The following is a 23894-nucleotide window of genomic DNA, read 5'->3' as shown; positions in this document are numbered from 1 at the left end:
TGTTTTGCCTGTCGTGTGTGGCACCTACACCTGTACGGTTGCCCTCCCCTTCGCTCTCACCCGCACCCACTCCTGGTTCCTGTTGGTGATCTTCACTTTGTGGTGTAAGGGATAAGTTTTTGAATTGATCCCGGGTCTCTTCGACTAGATCTCTCCGTAACCTTGTTTCGTCCAGAAACTCTTCGTGGCTTCTCACCCTACGGTGGTTTGGCGACGCGTAGAAATTCACCTCGGCTTCTACACCCTTCGTGACACCTCCTTGGTTCCCTTCGGGCAACCCTTTGGCAGGTCGTCCTTCGACAAGTTGCCTCAGCCTCCGTCTACGTTCTACCTGTTGTTCCAGAATCAAGGCCCTCTGCGTGGCCTCCCACTTGTCCGTTTCTGCTTTCTTATTTCGATCTTTATTCAAAAGGTTGGGCATTAATTGCCGTACATTTCCATACTTCACAATACATAAGCCAAAACACGTCTTTATTAATTCATTTTGTCAGATACAACTCGTGTCAATGACACTTTTATTTGAATATAAAAAGTTCAAGGTTCAATTCCCTCCTGACCTGGTGCCATCTCGTTCCGCTTCTCGTCGGCTGCTTTCTTCGTAGTGTTGAAGGATTTGTTGGCGTCGCTCTTCCTGGGCAACCTCCTCTAGGCGAGCCTGTTGTGCCAGCGATGCTTGTGCAAGCAACTGGGGAAGGTGGTTCATCAACTGGTTTACTGCCGGGCTAACCTCCAGCGCTGTGCACACGACACTTGGTGTGATTTCTGCCTCCGCCGCCTCTCGTCGGACGTAGGTCTGGATGGCTACCTGGAGCAAAATTGAAAATTCTCTCGTTGCCGTGTCTTCTCCTGTCTAAAGTTCTGTTCGCGCGTCGTCGGCCTCTGGGTTTATTTCACCAACGGGTAGGCCCATCGTGTCCATGCGCCATCCGCGTCTTCCGTTCCCGAGTACGTCTAGGCAACGACGCCAAATGTTTACCCTCTCGGGTGAATAACTTAAAATATAAAGCACGTAATGCAGAATGATAACGCCATAGATATCAGACAAGTATAAGAGATGTTATTCCATTCATAATAAGTGTGTTGCAAGTTACATTCTGAAGTATATAAAGATACCGAGGGGGTGCGAGCGCCAATCGTCGCACCGCAACTGCCACCCCTCGGTTGCCAACTAACCAAAACAATTACACATAATTAACTAGTCGTATTTTCGTATACAATAATGCCGCCAACAATCCCCATCTTATACCTTGCAGATTGAAGGGGTTGGTTGTATTCTAAGAGACATGTCCTATGCCTCTCCATAATCTCATCTCTTCATAATATGCAAATTGTACTACTTCATAACAAATTGGTTTTGTTATAGAAATGATATTGATGTGTCTACTTGTATAATTGCTGCCTTCATGATTAATCTTTGTTTGTTAACACTTGTCTAATCGCTGTCATTATTGATGCTTATCATCAATCTTAATCGCTGTTATCAATTGTAATCTCAGATCAGTATATTATCTTTGGACTAATCGTGATTTATTAGTCTTTATTCTGTAATCATCCTTACCTTTTATGCATCGGTAGTATGTCTTGCTCTGATCGATCAAGGCATAATATCTTGTGTTCATATATATTCGGTACTGATAATTGATCTCAAGTAAACGGATGCTTATCTGATCATTATGTCAATACTAATGATTATCTCTATGGGATCATTAATTGTTGATTGCAATCATATGCTTTGATGTCTGTTACTACATCGATACCAAGTCTATTGGATTGATATTTCTGTGGTGACGATAGATGTATCATTATGGTCAACGTTAAGCACTATACTTCTTTCTTGATCTCGTCATCTTGGATCCTGACGCCTCATATCTCATCCGGTTGAGCCTCTTAATGCCAACTAGGAAAATTATCTTATTTATAAGGCTTCACAATTTTCCTTGATACACTCGATGCTTTATTAATTCTTCAAGCAAATTAACTAAATTAACTACTTGAACTCTTATCTGTTATGTACAATTTTCTATTAACTCTATTCTAACTTGTGGTGCTCAAGGTCTGCCGCCCTTGACCTCCTATTTAATTTATTGCTATTGCATTATTAGGGCAAAGATGGGGACATCACAAAACATGTCACGGTGTTTCTTGTCATCCTCATCCTGATAAAACAGTGGAACATAGAATTCATCCTAACATGGTAGGAAAATGCTAAATATATAGAGGCTAGAGAAATGTATGGTATGCTTCACACGCTATAGATGTAATCACATTTTAAAAAATATGCTTGTATCTTTCTTTATTTTTCTTTATCTTTTGTGAAGTCTTATGGATTAATCTGTGTATGGTAAACTTTGTTTTCTGTCTTTTTATTTCCTTTTGGATATCTATACATATACTTAGTCATTTTTTACAACAGTTAAGAAGCTCCTGTTATTTGTTTTTTATTTTTATTTTTCTCCAATAACATGATATCAATATTCTTATGCAGCTATCAGATGCCTGCATTATTGACCGGTAAGACTGCTCTAGTAATCAGCCCCCTGATAAGCCTCATGCAAGATCAGGTACATAACATTTATAGTGCTTGGTGATTAGTTTTGCTTCCCACTAAGTTGTAACGTTTGTTGCATGCTTTAACCAACAGGTAATGAGTCTGCAACAAAAAGACATAAAAGCCCAGCATTTGTCTAGTGCCCAAACTAGTTATAATGCGATTGAAAATACTGAGAAAGGAGAGTTTGACATTGTCTATATGACCCCAGAGAGGGCTTGCTCTTTGTCGACTAGGTATGCGTTTTTAGACGCTATACTTGTATCACCATGTAGGCCATTGCTCTCTATGATATAGAAAAGATGTACTTTTTTTAATTTCACATCTTTATTTTACGCACATTCTATAGTGCATTTTAGATTCATACATTGTCGAAGTATTTTTGATTTCTTTGCAGATTAATTTAATTTGACAGTGTCATATAGATATGGTGTGAAGAACTTACATTTAATTTCATTCTGTTGACATGTTCTGGAATATAAAATTTAGATTAATTTAACATTTGGTTGAGATTCTATGTCAACGAGGACACGAGGCTGCACCTATTTACTAAATTTGTGTATAGGCAAGGATGGGTGTAGGTTGTTTTTAGGATATGGTAATTATCATGGGGCTAAGTGCAGCAGCAAGGCTTGCAATGATTGCATGGAATTTTTAGGATGCTTATAATGCCCCCTTTTGAGTAGTCAGAGATGACTGTTTAGCCTATTTAATTCTTGAGGCTGATTTCGGAATATCAGGGAATAATTTTTATTAATTAATTAAAGTTATCCAATAAAGTAAATTTTATGGATATGATTATTTTAATTAATTTAATAAAGTGACTTAAGTGAAATTAAAATGGAAATATTAAAAGTCATTTTATTAAAATGCTTTGATGAATTATTTCAAGCGGGAATTTGAAAAGCCCTTCCTGAATGATCTGAGGAAAATATAAAAAGAATAATTGGGAGCCCATTTGGACATGCTTGTTTATTTTTCTCCATTGTGGATTTGGAGCTTCTTGTTGGAGCAAAACCCTAGGATGAAAACCCTAAGAGAAATCTGTTCAGTAGTGAGACATCTGCCCTAGCTAGTTGCAAGTGTATTCACACAGGTTTCACGTGAGGATTGAACGAATAAAAGATTATTATTTTTTAAAAATTTGCAAGCAATGAAAAATTATATTGTTATATGTGGATGTGTTTGAAATCGCATTGCTACGACTCCATCCGGCCAACGCAGAATAGAATGTTCTCGCTGAGTATCCTATCCTCTCTTGAGATAAGGAAATCCTTAATGCTGGTTTTGTTTATCAAAGGGACGACCTCAAGGTTTTGATTGACAGGTCTTGACTGCGGGATTACTCAGTGATTGATGTGATTTGCTGGGAGCACAAGGGGTCTTACGTTTTGCAACAAGGTGGTCTGCTGTGATTCTCAGACTACGAAATAAAATAAAAAAGGGAAGGGTTCAGGAAGCCTAAGGACAAGGATGATAACAGCTGATGTAGCGGGTAGACAGATTTCGATGAACCAGTTCTTGTTTCGTCAGAGATACCCTCACAACTAGACAAAAATTGTGCAAGCTCCAAGGGATGAAGGATTTTCAGACCGGAGACACTCGTTTTAGGCACCCAATTCTGGCGCAGCCTAAGAGGAACACCTACAGTTGAACTAAGCACATTTTGGGTTCAGACTAACCTTGCATGGTGACCTACAATCAGCAGACCCCCAATGGTATGAACCAAAAATGCATCAAATACCCCTCCACACTTCACCATTAAAATCCTTGCACTCTAAAATTAACCAGCTGAAGGAAACCATGCAAGAAGACTAAAACGAAGACAACAAACACCATATTTCAATGTTCATATATTTGCTTCAGCTGCCATTACAACAATTTCTGCAACATCTCTATGCTATGCCTAAAATCTAACCTATTCTAATTCTAAAATCTAACTACAAAATTTTAACTACAAAACTCTCTCTATCTGTCTAACTATCTAACCTAAATCTCTAACCCTTTACGAAAGAAAGGCCTCTGCCTTTTGTAGAATTTACAAAATTGAATCGAAGGCTAGGATGGACTGCATCCAAGGGTCCTGATTTGCCTTCCAGAAGCTGGCAGCTTTAACTTATGCCCAATCAATTCTCAGTTATCCAACTAACCACAATTTCAACTACCTGCCACTATTTGGCTTTAATTTGGTCAATCTGGTAGTTGGACATAACCGTCCACAAAAATATCTCGCGCGGGACCCACAGGCAGTTTTCTAATAAAACAGTTTCAGTTTTTTTAAAAACTGAATTTCTGGAGTTAAATCCAGCTGTGTACTTTTCCTGAGAATGCATGATTGTTGCATTCACAGAGTGTTCTTCGGTCTTTGGTGGTGAACTTTAACTTGTTGCCCGGGTGGCACACTTCCCAATGCTTCATCGCTTTGATCCTGCACTGCAACTTTTCTCCTCCAGCTTCCAGTGCTTGGCTTTGGTTGCAATCCCTCTTCGATTCGCATTTTCAGGCCTTCGTCTAGTTCTTTGCGATGACGTCCTGCGACCTGCAAACCATTAATCCCATTTTAATAAATTAATTTGAAAAATTAAAATTAATTTAACAAACATTAAATTTAACGCCTGGAGGGTCATTTGAAAATTTCCCAAGTTTTAACGCTTTTACTCCTTCTGCGAATTTAGTTGTTCCTGGCAATTTCGGGCAAGAGGGGGGTTTTGAAAACTTGAAACATTGCGACTTCGCCTTAGTCGTTGAACTTCGGCGATTTTAGGCTCTTTTTCAAACTTTAAACTTTTGCAATTTACCCCCTATTGGCGAATTTCGTCAGAATAGGATGGTCTCTTCAAATTTTTACCTCGCGATCTTCCCTGTTAGGCCGAAGTTCGGCGGATTTATGGGGTTTGAAAACTCTAAAACCACGCGATTTCACACAGCCTTACTGAACTTCGGCGAAATGCACCATTTTGCAAACTTTTAAAACATTGCGTTTTTTGCCTTAGTCGCTGAAATTTGGGGTTATAGAGGTTTTTTCAAGCTTTACCAAAAATCACGATTTCTTTAGCTCAAACTTCGGCGATTTTAACTTGGACACAAATTAAATATTTCGCACTTTTATGAAATTCCTCCCTTTGCTGCCGAAGTTTGGGCTTCTGGCCTTTTCAAAGTTTTTAAACTTTAACACTTTACCTTCAACCTTGAGAGGAAAATGTCAAACCCTTGTTGAACTCCGACTTGATTAGTGAGGAAAATTACTAAAATGTTACAAACTTTGCCCAAGGGAAGGATGAAGATGTTAATGCGGATCCTAAGAAAACTTTGCCCTTGCAAATTACACTAAGTCTTGACTAATGTTGGACTTCACCTGAACTCTGTCACATCAAGGAGATTAATGGAAGACTTACAACTAAGTCCGCCTATGCAAGACTGGGACCAAACTTCACCAACCAAAGAGAAAAATGTTGAAATCACTTTGAAAATTCGCCATGATAAGGATCAATGTTGGACTTGTATCAAAGTTTGCCATTCAGTGGTGTGTGAAAAGTTAAATTGGAAATATCTATGTGAACTACGCCATGGCAAGAAGCTAATGTTGGACTTGCCCTAGACTCTGCCAATGAGGTATAGAATGCAAAACCCACCTTGAAGTCCGCCGCAAAAAAATAAATCAATGCTGGACTTATAACCAAGTTTGCCATTCATTGAAGATGGATGTCAAAGTTGCAAAACTCAATAGAGGTTTGACTTTGACATACTCCACAATTCTAACAAAGTCCGATCAGCCTAGTAAGGGAGTGCAAAATTCATCACGACTCTTACTTGGCTTCTGTATTAATGCAAAATCAGTTGAAACTCCGACCAAGGTTGCAATGAAGTCCGATTCCCCAATAATATTATTGCAAAACCATGAGAAACTTTGATCAGCAAATGAGGATCAATGCAAATTTTGATCAAAGTCCTACTTTGGTCACTGCATGACTAATATGAATGCTGACTTGCAAATTGTAAAGTTTATTAAAACTCCTACTTCATCCATCATGCAAGAACAATTACAATGCAAAATGTTTCCAAAGTTCGACCTATTGGTGCTAAATTGAACTAAAGTTCGACTTTGCACATTGTAAAACATCACAAAAGTCCAATGGATGACTTGGGATAAACTCCGACATCAAATGAGGAGTGCAAACTTGTTTGAAACTCCACCTTAGCATGATTGCAGTTGTTAGACAAAGTCCGACTTACCTTCATTAGTGCAAGACTCCTTAAAAGTTTGATCAGGTCAAGAATATAACACTTGTCAAAAATCCGACCTGATCTCCTTGTGTGCAAATTTAAACTAGCCGACTTGTCTTATGATGTGATTTAATTTGAAAGAGGGAGTTTTGAGGTCGGCAAACAATGAAAGGGGTGTGTATCTAGGCATTAGTGCGTATAAAGGAGGGTGAAGTGAATTATTTCAACTATTCATAAAAACGATTCAAAACAATTCAAGACAACATCAGCAGGGCAGTGCGAGTTTATATCGGACGAGCAATTGGTTTTTTTGGGCAAATTTGATCATTTTATTGAGCAAATTTGCAGTTTGAATTGGATCAATTTTGTCAAGAGCGAGTTAGGGGCAATTTAAGAGTGATTTTGTCAAGAACGAGTTAGGAGCAATATGAGAGTGATTTCCTTCCACAAACTAGACTTGTTTTTGGCGAATTTCTCCAGCCAGGGCATCCTTATTCAAGGGAAATCTTGTCTAAATTTGTTCAACATTATCAATTTCCAGCTCTAGAAACTCATTTTCAGATTTGAATAAGGTTGTAGGAAGCGTGATTTAGTGGATTATTGTCTTTATTTTTAGTGTTTGATCCAAAAATGCTTGTTTCTTTTAGGAGTTAAAGATTTGCACACCTAAGTTGAAGGAAGATCAAGGTCAAGACTTACATATGCTAGGAAGGATGAATATACAAAGGGACATGAGGAGTCAATCGTAATGAACAGTTCAAGACTACATCAAGAAGGAGGGATTCAAGTTTCAAATCATCAAGAAGAACTTCACAAGATTACACAAGGAGAAAATACACAAGGGAGGAACATGAGACAATCTCGAATTTCATTTGGAAATCCAAGAATACTTGCCAGTACTGGGAAGTTAATCCCTTGTTGTACAATAGGAAGATGCCCTTGCATCAATGCAAGATTAAGGATCAAGTTACATCATGAAATCAGAATGTTCAAAAAACAACATAAACATCATCAAGGTGGAATACACAAGCAAGCATCACACAATGACTCTACAGTAGGATCAAAGTGAAGGGCAATCCACATTTCAAGAGGATGTCAAGACAAGGATGTGATCTAGGGTGGAAATTCAGGATGGAAAATAATGCAAGAACAAGTTCAACATTGCAAGGGTTACATCGATCATCATTAGGATGAAATGCATCTGAAGGATAAAATTCCCAAGTTAGAGAATTGAAAGTGCAAGTATGATCAAGAAGAGATAGTTTCAGAAGAGTTAATCAAAGCAAGAAAGCTTGATCACTTAGATGATGGAATTTGGGAATATGCCCCCATCTTCATCATACTAGGCTTGGATAATGTTGAGTATCAAGAGATATTGCCTCAACACATACACTTCTTTGTGATGATCTACAAGGCAAATTGAGGTGGCATCCTACTCATCATTAGGCTAATCAAGCTGTGCCACATCAGGACGTCCAAGTTCAATGTACCTGATTCGTCAACAACTACACATGTGGAGGCACAAAGTTCCATGTACCTAACCTAATTTCCCATTGGTTTGCATTCAAAGAAGTACATGTGTCCTAAATGTTGTAATTTTCTCATTGGCCAAGAGGGATTTTGTTGTAACAAACCCTAATTAGGGTTTCATTGTTAAATCTTAGCTATTGATTTGAGAATCAATTTGAGCCTTCAAAATGTAAAGAGATCTCCATAAAAGGCCTAGCCTTTTCATTTGTAAAGGTTAATAGACAATGGTTAATAGTTCAGTGGTAAACAATAGTTAGCAGTAGTAGGAGGAAAGAAGGAATTGTTGCCAAGACTTGTTGAATCTAATACAAGATTTTCATTGAAGCATGGTGGATCTCAGTGTGTTGTTTCTTTATGTTGCATGCCTTCATGTTACTTCTCAAGGTTAATTAAAGTTCATTGGTCATGGTGGATGCTTATGAAGATATTGTGATGAATTCCTTGGTTCATACTTTTTGTAGTTTGCTGATTGTAACCTATAGTGTAAAGTTAGCTAGAGCCTAATCATTTGTAATGTCCCCTTTTCTAGCACACGTTGTATGATGTTGCTGTTAGCATATTTCTCCATGGTCTCGTAGGCTAAATAATACTTTTAAGGGATCTTGATGATATTTGGCCTAGGCAGTTTCAGTTACAAGCGATTCTGAGGTGTTTAGATGTGTTTTTGGGATACTATTTATAGTAAGTCAGTTGGGCCAGGTCAGGATCATCAGTGGTTTATGAATAATTTCCTGGCAATGGTTATTGATGATATTGGGTCGATGTTTTAATAATCATTTACGATTATTCATTAATTTATCAATAAAGTTAAGTTATAAAGTTAAATTAAAATATTTAGCTTTATTGATGTGGGAATTTAAGTTAAAAGGGAAAGGAAGTTAAAAAATCAAAAGTTTCCTTTATTAAAGTATGTGGAGACATGATTGTAAAAGGGAGAAAGTTTATCTTTTATCCCACATTGGCTGGAAAGTGTGTGAGCTCTCCCAGGAAAGTTATAAAAGGTTCTTGAGAACGCATTTATGGACATGCTTGGTTATGCTTGGTTTATTATTTTCTCTTGGAGAATTTGGGAGCTTCTAGCTTTCAGTTTCATTCCCTAGGACTGAAACCCTTGGCAATTCGTAGGTTGGACGCAAACCCAACTCTACTTGAGAGGTGGATTCATTCAGAATTCAGTACTGAGCTTATTCAAAGAGTTTTGGATCCAATAATGGAGCTAATGTGCAGATTGGTGGTTGTATGAATCTATAGTTTGGGCTTATTTGCAGTGACATGAACAGTGCATGAACAATGCCGTGAATAATGCCGTGAACAATGCATGAACAGTGCCATGAACAGTTTGTGAACTGTGCTGCTACAGTAACGTAAACAGTGTTGGCAGCAGGATTTGATTTGTTTGAGCAAGGATTTGTTAGTATTTCATTTCTAAGTTGTGCACAGGGTTTGGAGGAGATTTTTGAAGAAGGATTTGGCATATTTTGGTAGAGTTTGTCATTGGTCAACTAGGGTTTGGAGATTAGGTTTATTTATCAGAATTTCAAGTGTCATTTGCTGCCTATATCAGCCAGCTACTTCATATTTGGTCAACATTTGAGGCAGCTGTGCTTTCCACTTGATAATTGGCTTCTATTTATGCATTCGGGTATGTGTGAAATCTTTTTGATTAATTATAACCCTCATATCTGAAGGAACTCGTTCACTGTTGTAGTAATATCAGACCTGTATTAGATCTGATATCATTGTATTTTCCATTGTTGTTCAAGGAGAAATCATAAATTTATGGTGTGTTCCTTCATCATTTGTTTCCCATGTTATTGTTTATCATTTATATGTGTTTATCTATGATTTGGCATTAATAACAAATATCAAACACAAACTCTAAACTTCTGAAACAAAAAAAACTAACTGAGAAATCAGTCCTAAAGATGAATGCATGCCCAGTGTTTGAGAAAATGACAAACCACACAAACTGAAAATATAAGTGCAGAAAGGACAAGGGTTCTTATAGTAGTATCAGAGCTTGGGTGCCAACTGTTTGACAAAATTCCTCATAAAGAAGATAGAAAGATTTAGGTGCAACTAGGGCAGGCCATTACATCATTGTGCTAAGTTCGATTGTGGATACTTGTTTAAGTTGCGCCGGCATTGGGTATTTCAGTGATGTATTTGCAGTATGAAAATCTTCTATTTCCTTAGAAAATTGCATCAATCGTATGTAGTTGTTGTCATCATAGTGACGCGAGGTTGATTTGAGGTAATTTGTCTATCTAAGTATCATCCATTGTTATCATTGTTCTTAGGATTAGGTTAGACTAGATTAAACCTCTTAGCCCTTATCCTTTTTATCTTTATTTTCCCAAAAAGTTAGTTAGAGTCCATGCTTTAGCAGAGTTCAAGTAAAACATATGTCCCCTTGTGATTTCAGCAAGATCACATCAATTTCATTGAGTCTATCCACAACATTTAAGTCACTTAGTTCGCATTGTAAATGTTGGAGTCATCTTTTTTGATCACGTTGTATAGCATATGAGGTTTCTTTGTTCAAGAGAGGATAGAATACCTTGGTATTTTTTTGTGTTTGAGGTGCATAAAAAACACACGAACACTATGTTAGCTGATTTTTGTCAAGTCAAGTACAAACATAGATGGAGAGGAGATAGAGGACTAGAATTTGCAGTGAAAAGTAGGCAAGTTGACCATTCCTAGTTATGATGGTTCCAATAGATAGATGCACTACACATTAATGGTTGCTAAAATTAGATACATACTTTTAACTTAATCCCATGCTAGAGTTAGATGCCATCAAATATGCCACTCTTCAGTTGGATGTAGAAGCTCATGAGTGGTGGTACCATGGATTGGTCACTTTGGGACATGCTAGTATCACATCATATGTTGATTTTACTTAGATGTTGATTGACAGGTTTGTCGATAAGAACCCTAGTTTTTAATTTAGAAAGTTGGCTCATTTGACTCCTACATACCAGAGTTCCATAAAATCCTAGTCATAGTCATAGATTTCTCTGAGCACAAGTTGATTGTTTTGTTTATGGAGGGATTGACAAAACCATTTCGTGGTTGGCTTAAAGCATTTGATCCAAGTACCCTGTAGGATGGAATAAAGAGGGCTCGAAATATGGAGAATTCAGCTCATAAAAACAAATTTTATAGATGCAACTTTGGTGGCCAAGAGGGTCCTCTACAGGTAGAGGGCTTCAATGTGTGAGTTGTACTTGGCTTCACCATGCCTTGTACTATGCAGTCACAAATGATTTCTACGTAGTAGACATTGGGGATACTAATGCTATTATGGGTGTTCAATGGTTGTATTCATTAGGGGAGTGTTGTGAGAAATTCTAGACCATGGAATTGAAATTTAAAGTTGATGAAAAAAGAGGTCTTAAGAGATATGTCGAGTGTTGCTTCCTAGATTGTGACGTTTAAGCAAATAGAGAGTCTTTTTTAGACATGGTGACGTTGCTTGGGCAGCCCATTTTTCGATTTCTAAAACCCCTTTTGATGGTGATGAGAAATATCACGTAGATATTTAATCTATGCTGAATAAGCATGATATGGTTTTCAGTGACATTCCTCCTTGAAGACCTCTTGATAGGGATTTTGAGCATGTGATCTAGCTTGAGGGGGGTTCTAAGCTTGTGATTAATACTCCTTATTGACATTTGAAGATATTTAAAGAATAGATTGAGAAAACGATTAAGGAGTTACTAGATATGGGACACATGAGAAGGAGTTGCTTCTTTAGTTGTCTTGGTAAAGAAGGATGGAAGTATGCAGATGTGCATTGACTACCCGTTGATGTGTGTTTTATGCACATACGAACACATAATAAAATACCAAAGTATTTTTCCCCCTCTTGAGCAAAGTCTCTCAAATGCTATGCTTTGCGATCAAATGAGACAACTCCAAGGTTACAAAATGTCAGGTCTTGACTCATGGATAAGTTTAGTGTTTTGATGTGATAATGCTGTTTTCACTTGGGGACTTACACAATTATTCGGATCAATCTTATCCTATCATGGATTTGGAATAGGCTATGCTGATGACTTAGGATTTTGCAATGAAGTTCCTGATTCTAATCTAACAAGGACTTTTTTAAAAAAAAAGGACAAAAGGAATAGGGTTTAGGAATATCTATTCTAAAAGCCTAGAATGCAAGAAATGGTGAATGATCCAATGGAATCCTACTAGGCAAGGTCTTACCATCAAGAGAACAATTTGACACAAGCTTAGTGCAATCATCCAAGGATATTTCATAGATGTTCAAATCATTACCATCAAACATTGATACTATCAAAGCAATGCATAACAATGGACGTGCAACAATTGAAATTAAGTTCGCATAAAATTCCAGCTTACCACACAAGGCGCACTTACAATCAGGAAGAGGCTAGTGGTATGTATTAAATGGATTCCACACAAATGCATTTGACAAATTCCTTCATTCAATCTAAAATACTTGGAAACAAATTCTAATCTAAAATTCTAATCTATCTTGGATGCAATGAGAACCACAAATGCATACTACACTTAAACAAAAATCACCAAACTTCAATGATTTATAGTCAAATCTACAACGTGTAGACGACAATTATCAAAAATCTATCTCTTACAAATGAGAGGCAACGGGGTTTATATAGAGGCTCAAAAGAAATGAATGGTCAAGATTCATTTAGAATCGAAGGCCAAGATCATGCCAACACAACCCTAAAGTTGCCCTGATTAGGGTTTACATCAAAAGAGAGCCATCGACATGTGACCCAATAGGACGATGCCTATTCATAAAGTAGGGAATCTTCTAGAAGATTCTGGCCTGCATCCCTCTCTCTAGCAGCTTATTCTAAGAATTTAGCCAAAATTGAATCTAACTCCTCCATGGTAATGCTGGGCAAAGCCTCTTGCTGCGCATCAATCACATCCAACGCATTGGAACAAGCATCCCAAGTATTCTCCCAATCTGGCATAAGCTTCTGCGAATTGTGGACATGGATCAACAGGAAACCAAATCAATAATCTGATTCTTCTTCAAAAAGTCCAACTGGCTGAAGTACATGAACTTCATCTTATCTCTCAATTCTTCTAAGCTTAGACCACTGGAAGCATTGACATCTACCCCTAACAATTCATCAATGGATGCAAGGATCTTCTATTTTATCTCTTGAATTGATCCTTCCATCTTTGCACAATCTCTCCGTGCATGCTCATAAGTATATTTCTGTAGAGCCAGTGCACAATACCAACCATGGAAATCATATCTATCTCACATCAATCAGTATAACAACAACTTTTACCAATTTAAACTTTTTCCAACTTCAATCACAAGCATATAACTTATCACATTAATATATTCATTGCATACCAACATTCGTATGTGATCTATCTAATATGAACACAAGTAGAACACAAGATATATACGTGGAAACCCTTACGGGAGAAAACCACGGCAAAACAATGCTTTTATATTTCTTCTTTTACAATGTTTGTAGGCACCAACCTACTAGAACCACCAACCCCTATGTTTGTGAGCACCAACCCACTGGAAGCACCAACTCCCCAATCTGATTTTGTGAGCGCCAACCCATTGGAAGCACCAACTCCCAAATATGAATTTTGTGAGCACCAACCCACTGGGAGCACCGACTCCCACTTCAGAATTCGTGAGCACCAACCGACTTCACACAAATCTGATTTTCCACCTTGACAATGTTGCTATCTCAACAGATGATGGACAATTTGATCTTTCCAAATCTGCTTATATTCCTTTCTCAATTGAATATTCTCTTCTTCACAAATCTGCATATACAACTGTCTCAATTCTCCTTCACAAATCTGCTGCAAAATCATTCTTACATCTGCTATAAATTCTTCCTTAAACCTGCATCGTATCCATCTCTATATCTGTATGATATCCTCCTTTATATCTGTATAAATACCTCTTTAATATCTGTGTATACTCCTCTTTTCTGTCAGCATATGTATCTGAATTATATATATTTCTTTATTACTCATCACTCATATTCTTTTATTTCACTCACACTCCTCCTTATCACACACAACTCACACATATTACATTCTTTACTTACACTCACCACATACTTACACTTCAAATGAATTCCAAGTTACTTTTATATAATTTACGATACATATCAAGTGACATACTTTTTGGGAATAGGCATTAAACTCGACTCTTCATTAAACTAACTTTATGATTACACCTTTAACGAATCATGCCTTCCTCCAAATCCCACCTCTTAGTGATTGTTATGCATCACTAATAATCACATTTTTAATTAGGACTTTAAAACTATGTGAGTCATGCCATTCCAATAATAACTCGTACCATCATTAAAACTTTCCAAGCCAATTTCTGTTGAATCATATCGATGCATCTTCTCATTAATCAAGGCCCCACCTTTAATGTTTATTAAAATAGAATATACGATTGCTACTTAAGTCTTAACAAAGCCACGTATCCTTTGTAAAAGTTCACTGCCTTATATGGTTTATAATGTAATCACTTGTTTATTTATTAAACCGCCACCTTAATATAATCATATTTGCCACATTTCTTCTCTTAACGAATCGCTCCACTCTAGGTCATATTCGCTGCTTTCAGTAAACAAAGTGCTTGCTCTTTATATTCATATTTGCCATTATTATTTTTGGACAATCAAGCCGTTGACCTGTTGCTGGATATAAGTGTTTCTTTCTTTAATACTGATCATTGCTTTATCTTGCTTTAGTAAGGTCGGCAATATATTAAGTTTCTTTTAAAATAATCTTCCCATATTGCTCTGCATTCATTTATGTACGATTCATAGATTGCTGGTCTAATCATCCTCCAGTTTGATCTGCCACATACCACACGTTTTCATTGTGCTCGATATATTCTATACAAGAATCAGTCTCAAATCAGTCTCAAATCGTTGTGCATCATAACACACTGTCTTCTTAATATATGAATCGCTGTTCATATACTAATCATAGTTGCTGTAGTAATCACGAACACTTATGAAATCGCTACCACCTTTTATTTGTCTTTGTAATCATTGCTTTAATCAAATGGATTGTTACCTTTAACCATGAGTCGACTCATTTGTGATGACTTGCATTTGTTTCTAGTTACATTGAATCTCCAATAATAATAATAATACCACCTTTATAATTGTCGCTGTCGTCCATATATAATGTTTTGATCGCTGTCATAGGAAATTCTTTAACTTCCGTTCAGGATCACTACTGCCATATCGATCACTTCCCCTTGCACTATCACACGCAGAACAAATGTGGTCGCATTATTTATTATGCCATCTGCTGTACATTATCATTAGTCGCTATTGCCGTCTTTGAATATTAGTTATTCCTCTATTCATTGCTGCCACCTTTTAAATTTGACCATTTTCATTAATGGCTGATGCCGCATAATCATAGGATAATCGCTCCACAATACATAGTAATCACGTATTGCCTTCACACTGTATCATCTCTGCTGTCACTTTTATAATCATTCCATCGATAAAGAATCTCTGTCTTAAACTTCAATTTCTGCACATAGTTTCCTTTATTAATCTGCTCAAGTGTCATAAGGGAAGTCACTACTGTCACTGTTATGAATTGCTCTCTGTTCGAAGTGTATTGCCGTATAATGACTTTGTTATTTTCTTCGAACCATGATTGTTGACTTTCTTTATTTCCTTTAATCATAGATATTTCACATACAAGAACGGTGTTTATATAGACTTTGTTAATCACAGCTTTCATGTGATTCAGTACAAGCGCTGTCTTTACAACTTATTTTCTTCCATTGTTGCTCTCTCTGCCATCTACTTTTGTGCTTAGTGAAAGGCTTCATCATCATCGTCAAAAGATACATATGATGTCTCCTGAGCATTTCATCACCATCGGGTACAACTGAAAAATATTCATTGTTTCTGTATACAACGATATATCTTTGTCCTTTATTCATTTTATTGGCTACATAGTATCTTTGTCTTTAATCAAAGTCATTGGACATGTTTACCTCTATCGCTGCTCTTTTTAACTGTTATGCATTATAATATGTATATATACATCTGTTCTATATGTCAGTCGTTCTTCTTTATATTCAAATCAACTCATATATATGAATTCTCATATATATGTCTTCAAATGTCTCTACATGACACACAAATCCAGTCTTATCTTCAAACCTTGCTCATTAACATTAGTGATAATCAAGCCAACAATATAGTTCATGCATCTTCTTGGCATGTCTTTGACATCAATGACAACTTCATCTTCGTGCCTTTGACATCAATGACAATATTTCCATCATAGTCTTCTCCTGTATAAGATGGAACTCATCCCAAACTCCCTCCAAATATTGCATCCTGAATGCAAGCATTGACGTCCTGTTGAATGCTTGGATGCACTGAGTAAGGAAATCATCTGCCTGCTTAGTCACTTCTTGAATCCATTTACCAAGCTCTGCATGCGTAGTCCTCGCTGCCTCATGATCAAAATAAAGTCCACGGTCAACTGCGATAGGCAAGACAAAGGTGGGATCTTCACGCGTCATCCTTGCAATATACTCCTTAAGCTTGATATTCTCTTCCTTATGCATATTTTTCTTCTCTATCTCCCTATCCAACCTTGCATTGATTACCTTGAGCGTATAACTGAGTTCTAGGAACTCTTGCTCCTTCGTAGTCCATCCAAGGGCAATCAAAGTGATCTGGAAATCCATAGGAGTGGCCACATCTCTAGTCACATCACCTATCGGGATAGCCACCTGTGCAATACGCATTCCTGTCTCATCTCTAGTTATATTTGAAAGTATCTTAGCCTTCTTAGGTTCTATCTCCTTATTACTCCTGGCTAAGTAGTCATCAATGCCATCAATAGGCAGTGTCTCTACTACCATCTTACTTTTCTCCATGCTTTGCAACAACCGATCGGGAATGGTGGAAATTTACATTCCATCATCAAGACACATCTCCCAATCAAGTCCCCCCTCAATGCAAATATAACATCATCATCATCTTCGTTATCCTTAGTCAAACCATAAATATTGTTGCCCAAGCTAACCTCCAACTGGGCAGTGGGAGATCCTGGCGGCTCATCATCTTCATGCCGCAATGTTGATGTCGCTGTAGCATGTAGCTCCTGAATATTTTCTGGCAAAATCATTGTGTTGGAGCATTGTTCAAATTCTTTGCTCTTTTCTGGCAGATCGACCATCCTTCATTGATGGAGAACTAAGGGGTGACAAAGGAGCACTAGGCTTTTGCTTCTTCTTTTTCTCCTGACTAACTATCTCCTTCTCCTTCGTCTTGGATTCTCCAGGCACACTCTTCCTTTGTTTAGGAGCATGACTCTCCTCATCTGCATGAATCCTCACATCTTCATGAATCTTCACATCACCGATTGTTCTTTGATCATCCTCAAGAGAGGATTCCTCTTGTTTCATTTTCTCATAACTGAAGACAATGCCCATATCCATCAATCTGTTCATTTGCTTGTCTACCCACTCTCTGGCGAAATCAATGACATCTCTCATAAGCACATTCAAATCTGTTACTTTTGGTTGTGACCAATTAGGCAAAAGGATAGATTTCTTCATTTCATTCTCATACTGCGGATGAGTATGATCACTATCATCCACAATTTGATCCGGAATGAGAAAGAGTTTGCATTTCCTTATGAAGTCCACTGTCATCCTAGACCACATCCCCTTCTTCATTGCTTGTTCATCCATTAGATTTATCCAGTAATCCTCAATGTCAACCTTGTGTATGAATCTTTCTCCTCTGATTCTTTCAACATTCTTATGTGGATCAAACCTGTCTCTGCTCTTATAAGTTCCAAAGTGATAGAATGCAATCTCATCAATCACTGTACTTTATCCTGATTTTATCCCTCTAGGCCTTGTATAGTGTGATCTTGAAATACATGACGCTAGGTGCTTTGTGCTTTGCTTGCAGTTCCTGACGGAACTACAAGCAAACTTACCCCTCCATGCCTTTTAATCCATTCACAACAACATTTTGCAACGACCTAGCAACCTTAGCAACATTGACAACCCTGACAACACTTGATTTCCACAAGCTTGCAACAAAGCAACATCTTTCAACCCTGTCATTCACACAACATATTTTTTCTCACTTGCAAAGGCTCACGACTAAGAGACTACTGCCAAGCTAAAATGACCTAACAAGGAAGGAAAGGAATGAGGAATATATCCCTGCACACCAGAACATTTACATATGTAGGTCAGAAAGCTATCCTTGCGCACTCCACAAGAACATTAGCAAATCCGAGACATAAATACATGTATGCACGTACATAAAATTGAAATTTCCAAAATATACACATGCATATATATCAAATGATGTTAATACAGAAACTATACAGAATTACATTGGAGTTCTCACAAATGACAACCATGCCATGCGATCCCTGCATCCCAATAGGCGGTACCAATACAAGATGTGATTATACTACTATTATCAAGTATGATCACATATAATTAGCTGCAAGGGTAAAACTAATTAATATCATGCATCCACTCATAATTAAGGTACTCTACTCAAGTGTCTCTTGTATTTTTAATGCAGAGAAATCATTCTAGCTACTATAGCATATACATTGCATCAATAATCATAACAATAACCAATGATAAGTAGGCCAGTGCAATACATCCAATTATCAACTCATTAATAAATGATTATTAGCATAAATATAATGATCAATATGCACATCCGCAAAACTAGGTAACGACCATCTATCATTTCGTCAATGGAAGTAGGGAGATAAACATATTTAATGTAGCCAAATACAAGAGCAAGAGTGCTATAACAAAATCACAAATAGGGAAAAGTGAGGTGGCACTGCATGTTGGAAGATGTGTAATAGCTGTGATCTTGCTCTTCAATGTTGGGTTGAAGGAAATAGTTAAATTAATTTCTGAATGTTAGGTTTTTAATGGTTTGGCAACATGTTACACGTATTTTGTTCTCATCCTTTAGCCATTTGAAAGTTTATTGGATAGAATTATTAAATTTTGTTGTTTATTATATAGTTTTATTGGACAGAATTATCAAATTTTGTAGTTATATATTGTGTTTTTGCAATTTACGTGGCTTTTTTTGTCTTACAGATTTTGGTCTAGAATGATGGAGAAGGGGGTTTCACTATTGGCTATTGATGAGGCCCATTGCATCTCTGAGTGGGGTCATGATTTTAGGTACGTTTCTATTGTACATGTATACAAAGATGTTATGCTTATGAGTCACTGCTTTGGTTAATTAATATCAGCCTACTTGATTTCAGCTTATTCATATTTTTCAGACATTTCTATTCCTATTTAATAATATCTTAGTTTAATTTAGTTTATATTACACCTCACTCATGCACTCTTTGTGATAGTTGAGTAGAGATGTCATTTGTTCTGTATTAGTTATCCTTCTAGCTTGATCTAGTTCAGCTTACTTTGCATTATAACTTTATGTTGATGATTGTGGTTAAAACACTATTAATTGAATTCTCTTTGAAATGCTAGAGAATAAAGATTTAGTTTGTTTCTCTTAGTTTTCTCTGCTTCCTTTGTGAATCTTGGCAAAGCTCCCTGTTTTACTTTTTTGGTACAAAGGACTTAACTCATTTAATTCCTTTTTTTAATATACATATATGTATTGTATGAAAGATCATCTCTCTTTGGAAATGCCATTTTTGTAATACTCCATCGAGACAAAGTAACCTTAGTAGTTTTATTCTATTTGAAAAATTCTGGCCTAGGGTGTTATTGTAGAAGTTCCAATTTCCATTCAACCCTGGTTTGCCATTCTTGGCCATATATTTGTATTTATGATAAGAGGATCGATTAAGTTGTAAGTTTAATGTAGTTTGTTGCATAGTATCATTGAAGTGGTTTATAACTTTAAAACAAATTGTGAAAAGACTATGGTCCTGTTGGTATGTTTTTTATGCATGCGCAACTCAGAATAAAATACCCTGAGATATCCTATTCTCTTGATCAAAATCTTCTATGTGCTAAACAGACTGGTTGTGTGATCACAAAGTCGACTCCAAGGTTCTAGATTCATGCGGATAGTCTTAGTTGGTTTGTTGTGATATGTTGGTAATCTCAAGGGGGACTTACGTAATTGTTCGAGGAGTGAATCAATCAAAGGATTCTGTTGAATGCCGACACTTGTAACTTTCTTCCTTTTGGAATGATTTTGCAATAAGCTCTTTTCAATACTACTTTTACTATGACTTCGAAAAAAAAGGCAAAAGGATGAGGGTTTAGAAAGATAGTTTTAATCCTAATCTAATCCTATGAATTCGGGAGTTGGAGATTGCAAAAGTGGAATCCAAAAACCAATCCTTGCTTCACCAAATTCAACAACCTAAGAAAAATTGCTAAATTGCCTAAGAAAAATTTGGAGAGACTAAGAAAGTTCGAATTCCTAGAAAGAAGTGTGAATAATGAAAGGCCCAAGCCTATACTTATAGGAAATTGGAATTCCTTCTTTGAATTGTTTTTTTTGTATTTTTTGAATTTTTGAAGGATAATGAATGTGGACACAATTAGGCTTCCAATTTGAACTTTCCTTGTTTTATTGTTTTTTTGTGTTTTAAGACTTATCGACAATTCTTTTTTTCCATGGAAGCTTCTCTTCTAGAAACCTTTTGCTTTATTTCCTTTTCAATTTAGCCAAGTTCAAACACTTTTTTTTCATGAGCTGGGCGAATTTCTCCCTATACACGAATTTGTTTTTTTATTTTTTTGAAATTTTGGACATTTTGGCCTAGGCGAACTTTGCTTATGCTCAAGGAAGTTTGCCATGGAAACAAGGAATTTTTCTAAGGAATTTAGGAATTTTTCCAAGGAAATTTAGGAATATTTTCAAGATATTTTTCTTTTCGATCAAGGTTCCAGACCTAGTCAATTTCTCGTGATCTTCAATCAGCTTTTTAGAAATTATCCTCTAGATTTGAAAGTTATTTCATGCTTGGTGCATTCTAGATGAATTCCTCTAACTTGATTGTTTTCTTGAACCTGAAACAATCCAAGACCTCAATAAAAGCAAAAAAGCAACTTTCTATTTTAAGAAAAAAGCAGTCTGAAAATGTAGGTTTCTGGATTGGCTCGAAAATGCCAAAAACAAAACTTTCTAAATTTAGAAAAAAGCAAAAAAGCAAAAATTCTTAAAAAAAGCAAGTTGTCAGAATTGACCCTGAGAAATTGCGATTTCTCTTTCGACCCATTTGAGACCAGCTGTAGCATTAAAACATTCCTTCGACTGTTGCTTCATTTTCTGACTTTGATGACGACTCCAAATTTCACAAAACTTGACTCGTTTGCAGAGGCTAGAGACTAGAGACAAAACCCTAAGACGCCAAAACACCAACCTAAAAAGCGAAAACAAAAAGAGGGGGTCCCCATTTGCAATGGGGCGATGTGTGATTACGTCGCAACAGGTCCCCATAGAAGAAAACTAAACACGTTATGGGTACATGTTGATGTGTTTTTTAGACACCTCTAACACAAAATATTATACCAAAGGTACTTTACTTTCTCTTGATCAAAATCACCTCGGAGGCTAAATGTATGATCAACCAAAATGACTCCAAGGTTCCTATTGTCAGGTCTTGACATGTGGGTAACTCAATGGCTAATGTGATTTGCTATATGCACATAGGGACTTACACTATTGTTCTAATGATATACCAAATTTTCATGAATAGTAGTGTATTTGCCACGGTTTTGAAATGACTTATGATTTAGCAAGATGAGCACTTGATCTATCTCTAACAAAGATTTTGAAATAAAATGCAAAAGGAAAGGGTTTAGGAATTCTATTATAATCCTATTCTAATTCTTGAATGCAAGAGATAATGAAGGAGTCTATGAAATTCAAGTAGGCTTAAGTTTTGTCATGCGAATAACAACTCTACAAAGCTTAGTGCAATCTTCTAAGGTAATCAATAAATATTCAAATTTAGACCCACAACACTAACACCATCCATTTGATGTATATCAAGAGCAAGTGAAAATCGAAGTTAAGCTTAGATCAAATTCTAGTTGACCACACAAGGCAAATTTACAATCAGCAAATAGCTAGTGGTATGGATAGACGAATTTCATATAGGTCCATTCAACAATATATTCGTTCTACTAAAATACTTAAAGCAAAATTCTAAACTAAATTGAGGATTAAAGAACCACACAATACTCCAAGATTTCCTAAAATCACCCAACTTCAATGATTCAATTCAATTTTGGCAGCATCGAAGTGACAATTCTCAAAATCTCCCTTTTTACAAATGAGAGGAGAAGGGGTTTATATACAATCTCAAATGAAATGAATGGCCAAGATTCATTTAGAATCAAGGGCCAAAATCATGCCAACACAACCCTAATTAGGTTTTCTAGCAAAAAATGGAACCTTATCCATATCACAAAGCTCGAGGAATGAGGTCCAATGAGATGCCGCCTAGTCATCAAGCAAGCTGTCTTCGAGAGATTCCTTCCTTTGTCGCTCTCTTTGGCTGCATATTCAACAAATCTAGACATGATTGCATTGAGTTCTTCCATCGTGACACTTGGCAAACCATCTTGCTGCAATTCGATCACATCCAAGGCATCTAAAGCAAGCATTGAAGTGGTTCTCCCAATCTGGCGTATGCTTTTGCAAGTTGCTGATGAAGATCATAAGGGAACCAAATCATCTAGCTGATTCTTCTTGAAAGACTCTAGCCCTTGAGGAATGCTACAAAATCGCATCCTCATGAGGAATGCTGATGGCTGGAAGCCTAGAAGCAAAATAGTAAATTACTAAATAGTTTTTGTAAAAACAAAAGTAAATACATCATTACACATTACAATTACAACTTCCTCTTCCCAGCTCTAGCAAAAACTTGGGGAGAGGTAGAACTAGAGGGTCTAGAGTGTCTAGTTGTATAAGTCTGTTGTGGGACTGGGCGTGACTGTGCCTCCTCGCTTGGTATGGTTGATTGAGACTCATCCTTCATCCTGGATGAAGCTATGTCTCCACTTGCTTCTGGCACTAGCAATGAGTCCTCATCCTCACCCTCATCCTCATCCTCATCCTCCTCAATGTCATCCAGCCTGAAACCAAATCCACCCCCCTCCTCCATAGCCTCCCTCTCCAAATCAGTGATGTCAGTGTCGGAAAACAATGGAGGCTGCTCCTGTGATGTCCAATCGCTGTAAGGATCTATATCATCCAAGTCAATTGGACCACCTTCTAGTTCCTCTACCTTCCTTACGCGCAATCGGAGCTTATATTGCACGTAGACAAGGTCATTGGGCCGTTTCCGCGCTAACTTGCTCCTCTTCTTCATGTGGATTGCTTCAAACAAGCTCCAATTGCGCTCACAATTGGATGAACTGCAAGGCGGACATAAGACTCTGAGAGCAAAGTTTTTGAGATGTGGGGTGTTTCCACCCCAATTTTGCCACCAAGCATCTGCAAAATAAATAAAATGGAAAAGTTAGTAAGCAAAGAGAAAAGAGAAAACATAATTTATCAATCATTTAAGTCTTTAGATCCCAAAATCCAAATGG

The 23894-nt window shown here is 37.0% G+C and overlaps 1 protein-coding gene across 2 annotated transcripts in view; it reads left to right on the top strand.

The window, feature by feature from the left end:
* Positions 1-23894, top strand: part of LOC131036323 (uncharacterized) — a 253892-nt gene that overhangs the window by 69796 nt on the left and 160202 nt on the right. For both annotated transcript variants that reach the window (XM_057968171.2, XM_059209411.1), the window contains 3 exons: positions 2486-2561; positions 2642-2784; positions 19458-19544. In XM_057968171.2, coding sequence (XP_057824154.2) covers positions 2486-2561; positions 2642-2784; positions 19458-19544 — 306 coding nt within the window. The remainder of the gene's footprint in view (positions 1-2485; positions 2562-2641; positions 2785-19457; positions 19545-23894) is intronic.

Source organism: Cryptomeria japonica, chromosome 7 (assembly GCF_030272615.1).
Source record: "Cryptomeria japonica chromosome 7, Sugi_1.0, whole genome shotgun sequence".
Classification (NCBI taxonomy): domain Eukaryota; kingdom Viridiplantae; phylum Streptophyta; class Pinopsida; order Cupressales; family Cupressaceae; genus Cryptomeria; species Cryptomeria japonica.
Note: the sequence above shows the minus strand (reverse complement) of the source record. Positions and strands in the feature narration are given on the sequence as shown.